The sequence below is a fragment of the Pimephales promelas genome, chromosome 14, assembly GCF_988280905.1.
Source record: "Pimephales promelas chromosome 14, fPimPro1.hap1.1, whole genome shotgun sequence".
NCBI classification, from domain to species: Eukaryota; Metazoa; Chordata; class Actinopteri; order Cypriniformes; family Leuciscidae; genus Pimephales; species Pimephales promelas.
Window position 1 is genome coordinate 778,015 of NC_142782.1, and position 14,259 is coordinate 792,273.

Here is a 14,259-nt window from a genome sequence, read left to right on the forward strand (position 1 = left end):
AGGCAAGCTCGTTTCTTGGTAAATTACATACCCTTCACTTTTTTGGGGGGTTAAAATTCTACGCTCGCTGTCCTTCGTTTATCTGGCATTTTGGGGGAGTTCTCTGGGGTCGGGCCGAATTCTGAGCTCAGAGCCCTCCCCCGGACATCAAGTCAAATACGTATCTGATTTCATTAACATGTAAACTCGTGAAATTAAGTTTTATTTAACAAGTTTCAGGAGGAGCATATTCAGGTAATCATCCAATCAGCGCAAGGAAAGCTAGTATAAATACAGCCTTCACTTACCTCCTGTCTCATGACTAATTTCTCAGCATCCCACCACCACCCCTTCACCCCACATTCGGCTGGGTCCGCGACTCCGCGCATAGATACCTAAGATCCCTAAAGTAAGGGGGAGTTCTCTGGGGTCAGGCCGAATTCTGAGCTCAGAGCCCTCCCCAGGACAGCAAGCCAAATACGCATTATAATACTTTATCTGATTTCATTAACATGTAAACTCGTGAATGTATTTTCGCATCACATATATTTGTAAAGAGAGTAATGGGGGAATTGAAATTCACCAGTTTACTGCTTACTATTTTCCTGAATAATAGGCCTATTACTAAATTAGGAAATATTAATCAGACAGGGCTCTCAGGTTGTGAAGACAGGAAGAGTGACACCGTGAACAAGTGTGTGTGATCGCGGTTTGTGTTCAGATGATGCACATGTGAAGAGTTTTAACGCTTTCTTCTGTCAATCGTTCCATTTACATGCAAAACTCTGCTGATTCACTTTATTTCAACATCGTGTAATACTCCAAATGTTGTATAGCCTAAGTTACTTTTATACAAACCAAAGGACAGGCAACGATTTAAGTGACTTCTCTAAAGGGCGCCATTTTCTCTTCTTTTCTCCAAGCTTTTCGATCCTGAAACAAGAACTCATTGTCAACTTTATTCATCAGTGAGATCCTTAGATCCTGCCACTACAGCTCACAAAAAATGAAACCATAAGTATATGCTTATAAAACAGTTCAATATTTACTTCAAAATATTTTTTACAGAGTAAGACTTGAAAAAAAGGTGACAAACAAAAATAAATAAATATAGGAAATGGACAGTAAGGCCAACATTGGAACTCCACATACTGAACTGTATAAACATTTCGTAACATTTTATTTGTTTTGCTTAAATAATCTGACATACACTTTCCTTAAACTTATTCCATTTTTGTCGTTCATTATCATGTTTTTATCCTTACCTGCTGACAACTCACATACGTTTTGTTCTTTTGAATTACATGTAGTATTATGTACAACACAAACAATATCATTACAAATGGACAGTTCTAGATGAATTCTAGATCGTCAATATTCTGAACGGAAAAGACGACGACGTCATTCTGAAATTTACCTTCACAATCAGTTTTGATGTTAATAAATCCGAGTGAAGCAGAACATGCCATTTTCATCAGAATACTTTGTATATTATAACATCTAACATAAACAGGAATAATTTACGAAGTCACTTCGCAGTAATATTGGACAGAAGTGATGTTGTATATGGTGAGCTGTTAGCAGATAAGCTTCATAAAACTAGACTGTCCTTCTATTCTAAAAGCCGAGGCTGACTTCCATTGTCCTCTTAATCGAAAAGCAAAATAACTACACAATTTCAATTTAAACAAATTATAAAACACAACTATAAGTTAAATAAAAACATCACAAAGGCTTGATCCGGACATGATGCTCCTCCGCACACGCTGACTCATTTTGGCACTAATTTCGCCATAGTATTTCTCAGGATCTGGCAAACAGCGAGACATTCAGATTTACATGTTTGCGTTGGCTGTCCCAAAAGCAGGACCTATTAAAAAAAAAGCCCGTCACAGAATGACGAATACATTAAAATATAATAAATGCACACAGTAAGCCCTTCTGGAACAGAAACACACAACAGACATGAGACTCTATGAGGGGATGAACTGATGCTCGAGTGCTTACAGGTCGAATCCATGGTGGAAATATAACTATAACTAACAATGGTAAAATACACACCCAGCTGCCGATCTAACACAGTTCTTACATCATAATAGCAGGGGAAATATATGAACTGTTACAGAAACAGTTCACTCAGAAATGACAGTTCATGTTTGCTCACCCTCATGCCTGGTGGGATTATTTTAAGTGTCCTAAAATGGACAGCTATTTCCATGCAACGAGAGTCCATTCCACTTTACAAACCTCAAAAATGTGGGTCTGTTGCTTATGGAAGCTTGTTTCCTTTTCAGTCGGTCATGTTTGACATATGTAGACGTATTGGGATCACGCCAGGGAGCCCATCATCTCCGAGTGTTACCAGACCGAGCCAATGGACATTTGCGTACCAGATTTATACTCAGCGCGAGTATAAATAGGAAGTGAATGCAAGCACCATAACGTATAACTGAACAGATAACTGTATGCCTGTGAAGAGTGTTGAAACTAGCCCTAGTTGAATCAGAATTCAAGTGTGTATGTCGACTGTTCTTCGGGAAGAAGCCGCTCCTCCAGTTTCAGAGTGACAGCGAGAGAACAGCGGTGGTCCCGAGATACTTACAGATGTCAAGCGCTGTTTTGTGTTGTTGCGTTGGTTAGTGGGCGCCTTCACCGAGGTAAGTGTTTTTCTCAACAGTGAGTGTGTGTTTACTGTGCACCATCCCCTACCAGTGTTGCCGTGGCCATTTCCCCTGTGTGTTTCGGCACTGAGAGAGCTAACTTTTTCAAGCTTTTTAAGAGCTTTTTCAAGATGTCATATCACCAGTGTTTCTGGATATGGTCGTTCTCTGGCACTGGGCAATCATTGCAGGAGCATGACCATCGAGACTCCTACACCTCAAACGAGGTGGAGTCCCCTTACCTATGCCTTGATCTAGTGCCCTATTGGCCAACCCCCAAAGAGGGCAAGTTCGACGACTAGCCAGGGTGATCTGAGGATCACAGTGAGGGCTTCCCTGCCGGTACCCAATCCCTGTGGCCCCTCACTCCTCTCAGACACAGCAAGCCGTGGAGCTTCTGGTGAATCGTGCTGGTTCCTCTCATGACCAGCCAGTCGTTTCATTCGGGGCTGCCCCTGCTGACCAGATGTCTATCGCAGCATCGGAGGGTGAGCTTGAGTCTGGAGATGAAGACTCGGCTGCCCCGTCTCCTTCTGGGAGAGTTGTGTAGCCCGAGTCGGATCCAGAATTGATGGCTATCCTTCCCCAGGCAGCCGAGAGAGTTGGGCTCGACTGGAACCCTCCACCGTGTCCCGAACCCTCGAGGCTGGATAATTGGCATCTCGGGGCGGGCCGTGATGGTCCTCAGCGTGCAGCCCCAGTGCCTTTCTTTCCAGAAGTGCATGACTATGTTACCAGGACAGCTTTTTCTGCCCAAAACTGAAGTGAACTGAACCCTTCACTACTCTTGACAGCAGTGTTGTAGTCGAGACCACCTCACTCGAGTCCGAGTCCAGACCGAGACCAGAGAGAGTCGAGTCCAAGTCGAGTCCGAGACCAGAGACGGTCGAGTCCAAGTCGAGTCCAAGACCAGAGACGGTCGAGTCCGAGTCGAGACCGAGACCAGTGAGAGTTGATTACCTAATTTACTTTTATTTACTTAGAGAAATCCTTTTTTTATTTTACTGAATTTACTTAGAGTTTAAAAAATATGATCAGTTTAGGGTAAAAAGGCCACATAGTAGGTGGTGTTAAAAGTAATTTTATTACAATTTGTCATGCGCAGTTGCGCACTAGAAAATCACCAATCACTCGGCGTGTCAATCAATTTAAAGAAATATTTTATTAACATACATTAATAATCATGAAAAATATTTTTAATTGAACTCGAGTGGACTCGGGAATAAGTCCGAGTCCTAAAAAAAATTTTTTTCGAGTACGAGTCAATTCCGAGTCCAAATGCACACGAGTCCATGACAAGACCAAGACCATTAAAATATGGTCTCGAGACCGAGTCCGAGTCCCGAGTACTACAACACTGCTTGACAGTAGTTCAGCCCAAGGGCACGTGGATAATCCTCCGGATGAGTGGTCAGTCGCGATGCAAATGTATCCAGCGCATCCGCATCTCCCATCATAGGCCTGTAAGTTCTCATCCGCTCTCACGGGCAAGGCTAACAGAGCCTGTGGACAGGGACTCCTCCCTGCATGCCATGGTGTTGCTGCAGGTCCATCCGGCCAAAGCACTCATGGACATGCACAAGTGTAGCCCTGACCGAGAGCTCATGGAGGACCACCGTACGCCAACTGACTTCCACCCTCCGAGCGACGAAGGTTGCCGCATGTTCAGTCCGTCAGGTCAGGGTCCACTCTTGCGGTCCAGGAACACCATCTCTGGCTGAACCAGACTCTGGCTCCTCTGCAGCCGCTCCACCACTGACAGTTCTTCACTTCATTTCTACGAGTTAGAGAACCCCTAGACCAGTGGTTCCCAAACCTGGACCACCAAAACTGCACGGTTTCGTTGTCTCCCTAATCAAACACACCTGATTCAACTCATGAGTTCATTATCACATGGGTTAATGAGCTGATAAGTCGAATCAGGTGTGTTTGATTAGGGAGACATGGAAAACATACAGTGTTGGTGGTCCTCCAGGACAGGTTTGGGAACCACTGCCCTAGACGAAGTGTCCAGGCATGCTGTGGTCACCATGCAGTGTTGCACTGCTATTTATACAAATATATCTTTCTTAGTATGCGTTATGAAGGATTCTTGTGAAGGAAAGAAATTGTGTGACAAACCCTCAGCCCATGGTCAGACCCTTCATTTCTACAAGCTGGATCAACGCTGGCAGAAGGCGCCTTACTAACAGATATCTGTAGAGCTGGGGGCGGGGCGACACCAAAGGTTTTATAGCCTTCGTGTCGAGCTGGTATCCTCCAGTGTGCTCGCTTCCCATAGCCAGTAAACACCGTAGGTCCCGCTCAAAGAGTCGGCTTGCTGCACCATTCCCCTCCTATGGACCGGATACATGGGACATTTCTGCTCCGGGTGAGTTTCCCGTTAGCCAAACCCTGTCGAGTTCCTCCACACCCCCCAGCAGGCCTAACGCTCGTCTGCATTGGTGGAACCTGTGCTAGGGTGGGTCCCACATGTTGTCCCATATGTGTATTCCTCCACGGTACGGCTCCCTGCGGTGAGACAGTGTCTTTCCCTTGGTAGAGCCCGAGAAACAAATGGTGCTTGCATTCGCTTCCTATTTATACTTGCAAATCTCACATCAATATGCATTGTCTCGTTCTGTTAACGTTCGAAGATGATCGGCTCCCTGGTGTGATCCCAATACATCGGTACGGTAGTTTCTCACACATGACCTTGGATTACTTTGGAGTAAAAGCATGGACTACTTTTGAATTTATGGATCTTTTTTGAAGCTCGACTGACTTCAGAGGTACAGTATATGACGACTCTTTAAAACCAAACAATCTTTGTTCCATGGAGAAAAAAAAAGATGAGGGTGAAGAAATAATGACAGCAGTGATGAAGGCTCTCTTTAAATCTTAGGAGTTTCCAATTCACTGTGATGCTCAAAACAAGAGATTTCAATCCCAGAACACATTTAGGCAAAGCATTACAGTGGGAGATCTGGTTTATGAGGCTAATAAATACTTCATATAACGTCATGCAATGCCAGTGGATAAGGCCGAACGTTTGTAAAGTTTACAGAGGGAGGCGTCTCGCACTCTGAGTCGAACGGACTTGCGTGAACCTGAGAAAATGAAACCACTGCTAGTCTTGTGAAGCATTCAGCACCTCTGCTGACACAGTTTAATCTACTTTTATCGGCCCTGAACGCCTTTTCAGTCACACAGACAGAGCCATAATCACACACGGGTAGAAATGACAGGTTGTCTGTACTTATAACACTACAAATGTTCTCTGTGACACAATATATGATGTCGATAATATGCTTGTCAGCATGCAGTATGTATATCTTTGCTAGATCGGGTACGGTACAGGCAACATCGCTCTCCGACACGACGGCACAAACACCGGCGTTCTCAGGGACTGATGAGTGCTGGATCAGATCTGGCCATATTTCACCCCAAAATCACATCTGACATGTTTCAAGGAGAATTACATTCACTGTAAATGTACTACAATAATGATTCGGTAACACTTTACAAACATTAGTTAACTACCGTAGTTAATACGAACTGAGAATTAACAATACCTCTAAAGCATTTTAATTTAAACATTTACTAATACATTACTAAAATCAAAGGTTGTATTAGTTCACATTAGTTAATGCACTGTGAACTAACATGAACAACAGCTGGATTTGTATTAACTAACATTACCCAAGATTAACTAATACAGTTTCAAATGTATTGCTCATTGTTAGTTCATGTTGCTTAATACACTAACTAATGTTAACTAATGAACCTTATTGTAAAGTGTTACCAATGGTTCATTAGATGATAGCATGTATCCATGGACACCTCACCAACGTAATGAGAATCGATGATGAAAACGTCACAAAAATTAAAATAAGGCGTAATATGAAGAGTTCAGATGCAAAAGCCTCTAAATGCTATTTTAAATTTTCTTCTAGAATGATCATTTTTATCAAGCTTGTATATTTAAGTTAAATGGCAATGATAATTACCTATTAATTGTTATTTAAGTGAAATTACTGAACTTAAATGTACAAGTTTGATAAAAATCATCATTAAAGAAGAAAATTTCAAATGGCATTTAGAGGCTTTTGCATCGGAACTCTTCATATCTTTAATATACTTTTTTCGGATTTTAGAGTAAAATATGGCCCAGGTATTGCGTGTCAGCTCACAGAACGTTGCATGCTGGGTATGTGGAGAATATCAGCTGATCTGGCATGAGCCAGTGAACTTCTCCTTACTCCATAATACTGTAGTTAGAGATGTTCAGCCAGTCGGAGCAGCAGACGTCCTCATGCTACTCGGAAACACAAGGTCCCAATCTCCAGCAGGGATGATTTCAATCGCATCATAAATGATGGCTTTTCTCGCAACTACAAATTTATATCTCGCAATTATTACTTTTTTTCTTACAAATGTGAAATACAAACTCGCAAATTGCGATTTATAAAGTCCGAATTGTGAGATATAAAATTTGCAATTCGGACTTTTCTTGCGATTGGTAGTTAAAGTAGTTCTCACAATTGCGAGAAATGTCAGAATTGCGAGATTGTTTCTCATATTTCGGAGAGAAAAGTAACAATTGCGAGATATATAAATTTGCAGTTGCGAGAAAAGTCAGAATTGTATGGAAGCCTGTTTCCGCCACAGGATAAAAAAGGTAACTGCGACTTTTTATCTCACAATTCTGACATTTTTTCTCACAATTACGTGATGTACGTAACGCAATTGGGACCGTATATTTACAATTCTGACTTTATATCACGCAATTGTGCGAATAAAAGTCCAAATTGTGACTTTATTTCACGCAAATCTGACTTTATATCTCGCTTCACTCTTCGCTCCATAATACTGTAGTTAGAGATGTTTAGCCAGTCGGAGCAGCAGACGTCCTCATGCTACTCGGAAACACAAGGTCCAAATCCTCCAGAATGGATTTTCACGCATCCATGGCTGATTCTGAATCGACTCCTCGGGGTCAGACGAAGCCCGGGTCAGACGAAGAGCTGGATGCGCTCGCGGATGGTCTGCCGGCAGATGGGGCAGGTCTTGAGCGCGGCGCTGCATTCGATGCAGGAGGCGTGCCCGCACTGGAACACCAGCTTGATGTGGTTGTCGATGCAGATGGGGCAGGTGATGCGCTCCTCCATCTGCCGGTACCGGGACTGGAGCTGCTCCAGCAGGTTGTGTTGCTCTGAGTTCTCCGAGCTCGGGCTGCACTCCACCTCCGTCTGGTCTGAGAGAGGGAAGAGGGAAGAGCAGGAGTTAGTCAGGAAAGAGATAAAACACCCGTTTCCTTGCAGGACGTAAAAGCAAATGAGTCTTTAATACTGCTACTGTAAAGCTGTTTCCTTAAAGAGAATCCAGCTTCTAATGTTGTTTACGGGTACGTTTCCATGGCAACAATATGCCGATAATGGAGAAGTTCCCTTTAGAGGGAATTCGCATTGCGTCGGAATGACGTCTGAATCAAACTAATCCAACCGTGATTGGTGCTACGTCATGACATGTGACGGCATTAACACAATACAGTCCCACCAGGATTTCACGATTTTTTTTTGTGACTTTTGCGATCAAAATGACTGATTTTGTGGTGGTAATTTCCAAAAATTTGTGAAAAAATGTGCGATTTATATATAACATTTACCATAATAGTATTCAGTCCTTCCAGAAAAACGCTGAGTTTTTTTGTGATTGTTGCGTGGCAAAAATTGATTGATTACGCGGCCCGTTTTCTTTAAAAATGCGATGGAATATGCAGGATATTTATGCAATTTTATGCGATGAAATTGCAGGAATTTGCAAAAATTGCAAAAAAAAAAGTGATTCCCCCAACATCCTGTTCTAACCAGGCTAATGTAAGAGTCATTTCTTATTACTTCCTTTGATAAGCAAGAATACTACATCATAGAAAGTGCTGGGAATATTTGTTTTATTTCAGACTGTAACGAGTGTAAATAAGGTGTGGCCCCTTTAAGAGCTCTCTGCTGTGTTATATGTGCGCCTCGAACGCCCCATGTGTGCGGGTAATTTCTGTTTGATGCTACTTCTTTTATCTTATGTTGTTTATTAAGTAACGATGTGACGGTAGAACGTGTGAGACAGTTATACGAGTTCGATTTGTGAGATGTCAATCGCCTGTCTGGCGTCGCGTAATTGCGTCACTTCATAACGTTCCCATGGAAACAGGGGGAAATGGCTGCTCTTGTGTGAAGCAAACGCAACATTTTTCAACTTTCTGCTAAGATAAATGTGAGTTTTTTTGCAACGAAAATGCGAGGATTATGAAATTATGCAAACCCCGCATATTTTGCACGGAAATCGGCAATTTATGCGGCGAAAGTGCGACGTATTTGAAAAAATGCGGCCCCCGCATAAATATGCGGACTTTGGCTGATTTTTGCATTGAATTCAGCGATCGCATAATCGCGTTTTTCTGGAGGGACTGACAATAGAGTTAGAGTTTGGCTCTTCAGCAAGCGCTCTGTGTACAACCGTCTGTCCTATTTGGTGTCGTTTGTCCTGTAGGAACTTGAATTGTTACCATAAGCACAGCTTAAAACATGTACTCCTGTCCACGTTAAACTCCGGGAGGTGACACACGTGATGGGTGTTTGGAAACGAGGCAGACTAAAACGAGCCACTTCAGGGGATCGAGAACAGAATAATACCTGAGATCAGCCTTGAAAGGCTGGTTCCCTTGGTAGAATATTTCAAAGCATGGCAAAACCTGCCGAATATTTCTCCTTGGGTCAAGAGTACCATTCGGAAGGGATACAGACTCGACTTCGATTTCCGCCCACTGAATTTCAACAGGAGGGTTTGGACCACAGTCGACCCAGAGCAGGATATGCCAGGATACACCAAAGAGCAGCACAGAGAAGTCCAAATTAAACACGATCACTTCCGGCGTAACATTGAACTGATTCAGTTCGGTTCAGTTGGACATTGAACAACTGATTCAGATCACTGTGATTACACGAGGTAAAAACGGTTTTCTCACACAAACCGCTCGTTTCGTGTCTTAGGCCACATTTACGGGTCATTAAATCATGTTTAATTTGGACTTCTCTGTGCTGCTCTTTGGTGGACCCCCTTAGCCTCCAGTGTATGACTGATAGACAACAACGGTTTGACTGAAAATACTGTGGAAACAAAGACACCTACATCTTGGATGCCCTTGAGGTAAGATAAAACATACCAAAAATTAATTTCAAAGTGAACTATCCCTTTAATTATTGATAATGTTTACCATTTGGAAAAGAGGCCACAGGTGGAATGGAACTGTTCAAATCTCAGCATAAAATATCATCATCATTCAAACGTAAAAGCACTTACCCTGCCGGATTTTCTTTGTTATCGTCACCTGACAGCGGATGCACTTCTTCATTCTGTGAGCGCATTCTGAGGAGACACGACCCCACAGAGGTTGGCATTAGTGTGTGGGATTCAGTGATCAGAAACAGCACCCGTGAGTGTGTGTGTGTGTGTGTGTGTGTGTAAACTCACCCTCACACGCGACGCTGTGTTGGCAGGGGGAGAACAGCACTAGCAGCGCGAGCTCGGAGCAGATCAGACACTCGCTGGGACCCGCCGCACTCGGCACCGCCAGGTTGGTCATGGTGTTGGGCGTAGTGTGAACCCGCCGGAGACTGGCACTGCTGGTGCCCGTGCCACACGTGACGGCCTGCAGTCTGAACACACACACACACAGTGCTAGAAAGTTTCTATCTATGATCTAACTTTAACTTTCCTCTAGATCTGAACTCTCTCTGTTCCTGTAATCTCCTGTCCACACACACCTGTGTTTCTCTGCAAAGCTCCTGATGAGGGTTTGCACGCTGCTGTCCGTCACCAGGTCCAGTGGGCTTTTTCCTTTATGATTGGCGTAGTTGATATCGGCTCCCTCCTGCGCCAAGAAGCAAGCGATGGCAGAGCCGACGTTCAGCTCCGTGTTTCCCATCAGCCCTGAGCTAGTCAACTACGGACACAGAGCGGAGGAGTAAACACACTGCGCACGTTTCAAACGGGACCGTGTTTAGCGTGCGCGAGCGGCTCATCTTACCCTGCTGTAGAGCGCGGCCCCCTCCCCCTCGGCGCTGCCCATGACTGCGCTCAGCTGCTGGCGGCTCAGAGCCGTGTGCATCGCCGTGTCCCCGTCCTCGTCCTCCGCGTTCACGTCTGCGCCCTCCGTCACCAGCAGCGCCACCAGGGCCATGTGACCCTGATTCACGCTCAACTGCAGCGCCGTCTGGTTGCGGTTGTTGCGGATGTTGATGTCACAGCGACCCTTCAAGCGAAACAGACACACCGCCGGTCAATCAATCAGGGTTTTAAATTACTGGCTGAAATTTACGGCCAATTTGATTACTACATTTTTAAGTTACCGGCCATTCAGAACTTCTACTAGCCAAAAAAATTAAAAATAAACCACTACGCCACAGCTTATTAATATATATATACTATATAAGTGGTGGTGTAGTTAATCTGGTTTATTTATTTTTACACTTTTTTTCTTATTTATAAAAAAATGTCCTGGCTTTTCTAAGCTTTATAATGACAGTGAATAGCCGTTTCTGTTTTGAAGTCCATAAAATGGGTGAGTAAATCATGGTCTGTAGTTTTGGGTGTACTGTCCCTCAGGTGCTCTTTGTTCATTTCTGACCGAAACATTTTCTGTTTTGAATTTTTAAAAATCACAGCTTCATCAGAATGTTACGAAACTTGGTGACTTTTATGGCATTGGGTATGTGAACACACAAAAAAATTGAGGTCATGATCCGAGCATGCTAAGTGGTCGTAAAAAATTAGTCACACTTTTGCTCTTCAGTCAAAAATGACCCCCATAGGAAATGAATGGGAAAATGACAACAACAAAAAAAAATTCTCTGAATTTTTGTATGTACAATCGACAAATCAGCCACAATTCTAAAAAAAAAGTACACCGCAGGAAAGTGGTGACGCTCTACAACATCTAGAGTGCAAAACAGACACACACACACATACAAACACACTTTTATACACATACACACCAATAAATTTTGATTACAAAAAGTATGTTTTGAAATTTTAAAAATCACAGCTTCATCGCAATGTTATGAAACTTAGTGACTTTTATGGCATTATGTGTGTGAACACACAAAAAAATTGAGGTCATGATCTGAGCATGCTAAAAAAAATAGTCACACTTGTGGTCTTTGGTCAAAAATGACCCCCATAGGAAATGAATGGTAAATTGTATAAAAAAAATAAAAATAAAAAGAATTGTGAATTTGTCAATTTTTTTTATAAGAAATAGTTTTTGAGATTGTTTCAACTATCTATTCAAATCCACCAACAACAACAACAAAAAATGTGTTGATAAACATCTGGGGAATTCACATGCCTCTCCATAGAGAGCTGTACATGCCATCTAGTGGTTACACCATGATTCTACGCTTTTTCTCTATACTGTAACCAGATGGGGCTAATTTTCTTCAAAAAATATTTTTTTTCTGAAGGCCTAGACTCTATATTAAACTAAAATTCTGCATTAATATTTTTTTTGAAAATAATAATATATATATAGAAATATATATATATTATTTTTCCATGGCAAAAATAGACCATAAATATTGTATAAATATTAATAAATTCAATTAAATTGTCTCAAAATACTAAATTCAAAAGAATAAATATTATAGAACAAAAATAAATTGCATTGGTTTTACTGGGATGGAGAAAAGTTTAATTTTTAGGTGTCCGGTCACTTTTGACCGGGAGGATAACAAGTGTGACTCTGAAACGAAGAGCACCTGAGGGATAAATGTGTGATGAGGAGCAGTGATCGCTCTCACCTCTTTGAGGAGGATCTCGGCCACGTCCCGGTGGTTGTTCAAGGCGGAGAGATGAAGAGCGGAGAACCCATCATCCTTCTTCACGTCAGCCAGCTGTCGCGCTCGAGCCAAGATCATCTCCGTCGCGCTGGAGGAGCACACACACACACACACACACACACACACATGGTCAGAATCCAGCACTCGCTCAGAGGATCGTAGAAGCTTAGACGACACATTTTACATTTACATCTGTTTCCGACGCCAGGAGCACCGGATCAGGATCCTCCATCAGTCGGATGGGCTTTACAAGCTCAATCAAGCTCCTCCAAGTTAATATTACTAACACAAACTATCTTTCTAAAAGATATATTAATACTATTTAATGTCTATTTTAACATTTACCAATACATGAGGAAAATCAAAAGTACATATTTTTGAAATCACCTGAACTAACAATGAACAGCTGTATTTGTTATTTACTAATGTTAATTAAGATTAATAAACATGGAAACAAATGTACAGTCAAACCAAAAATGATCCAGACACCAGCTATGATTTTCTGCTAGTGTGATCAGGACACTATAGTTCATATATGAGTCATCATAAGTGTTGTGGGATGGGATGTAATAATGACATATATAGTAGTTTTCACTTATTTCCGACATCAGAGCCACTGAAACCACAGTGGATGTATTGTATTTTGGAAGTTTAAGTGGCGCCTTTCCTTCGTAAATAAGTTTATGTTTGAGCGAATCATTTTCTGACTGACTGTTTTGTGAACGCGAGTCAATTGAAAGCAGGTCTTGCTTCACAGTTAATCCTCAAGTGTGGATCGTCATCTACTGTTTGCGATCCAACTAGTAAGTGTATTTTATGATTTTTGAGCAAATAGTCAACAATTCAACAACAAATGCGTCTAAAGTTGCTGTGCTGTCTGTGTATATCATTTAAAACCGTGTTTGTATAGTGTGCAACCACACGTTAATAAATATATATATATTTAAAGATATTGTATTAAAACCTGCATATATGTTGTTGTCCTGTAAGTTAGCCATCTCCTCACATTGGCCACAGAAGCACCCTACTTTGGGCAAAATGTGGCCAAGACTTCCAGTCAGATATTACTAATAATCACAAATAATCCAAGTATTGTTGGACAAAACCTGCTGGACAATCATCATATTTACAGTCCTGCACTAATGCACACATAATATATCCTTAAGCTACTTTAATATAAGACTTTTATCACGATTTAAAATTCAATATTTAATCCGTGCAATCCAACAAAAAGAAGATCGTGTGTGTGTGTGATTTTTGTTTAGTTTACAACGTAACCGAGCATGAAAAAAACAGATAATTAAATGTTAACGCAATGTTGATAATGTAAAATAAATATTCAATTCCACAAAGCGAACATTTGGACAGGCCTAGCTGATGAGAACTCGAACCCTGGATCTGATTGGTTCTGAGAAATGTTGTTCCAGATCCAGGAACTTGTGTAAATCACGTTAAGTGTGACAACATGAGTGTGTGTGAGGGAGTGTGTCCCTGCGGCTGTCCGGGTCAACTGTCTCGCTGTTATGAAAGAATCTGGGTCACACAGAGGAAATGTGTACAAGCCTGTGTGTGTGTGTTTACCAACATTCTGGATTCTTCCATCTTAATAATATCTCTAAATTACGCCGTATGCTCTCAATGACAGATGCGGGAGAGTTAGTTGATGCGTTCATGACATCAAGACTAGATGACTGTAATGCTCTACTGGGTGGACGCCCTGCACGCTTGAAGGATTAGTTCACTTT

The 14,259-nt window shown here is 42.1% G+C and overlaps 1 protein-coding gene across 3 annotated transcripts in view; it reads right to left on the reverse strand.

Annotated features, from left to right (window-relative positions):
• Nucleotides 1–1,000: 1,000 nt before the first annotated feature.
• Nucleotides 1,001–14,259, reverse strand: part of mib2 (MIB E3 ubiquitin protein ligase 2) — a 56,924-nt gene continuing 43,665 nt past the window's right edge. For all 3 annotated transcript variants that reach the window (XM_089119218.1, XM_039674773.2, XM_089119219.1), the window contains 6 exons: nt 12,476–12,602; nt 10,705–10,929; nt 10,442–10,620; nt 10,149–10,333; nt 9,978–10,043; nt 1,001–7,875 (listed from right to left, as the gene is read on the reverse strand). In XM_089119218.1, the coding sequence (XP_088975344.1) occupies nt 7,634–7,875; nt 9,978–10,043; nt 10,149–10,333; nt 10,442–10,620; nt 10,705–10,929; nt 12,476–12,602 (1,024 nt within the window). In that variant the 3' untranslated portion in view covers nt 1,001–7,633. The remainder of the gene's footprint in view (nt 7,876–9,977; nt 10,044–10,148; nt 10,334–10,441; nt 10,621–10,704; nt 10,930–12,475; nt 12,603–14,259) is intronic.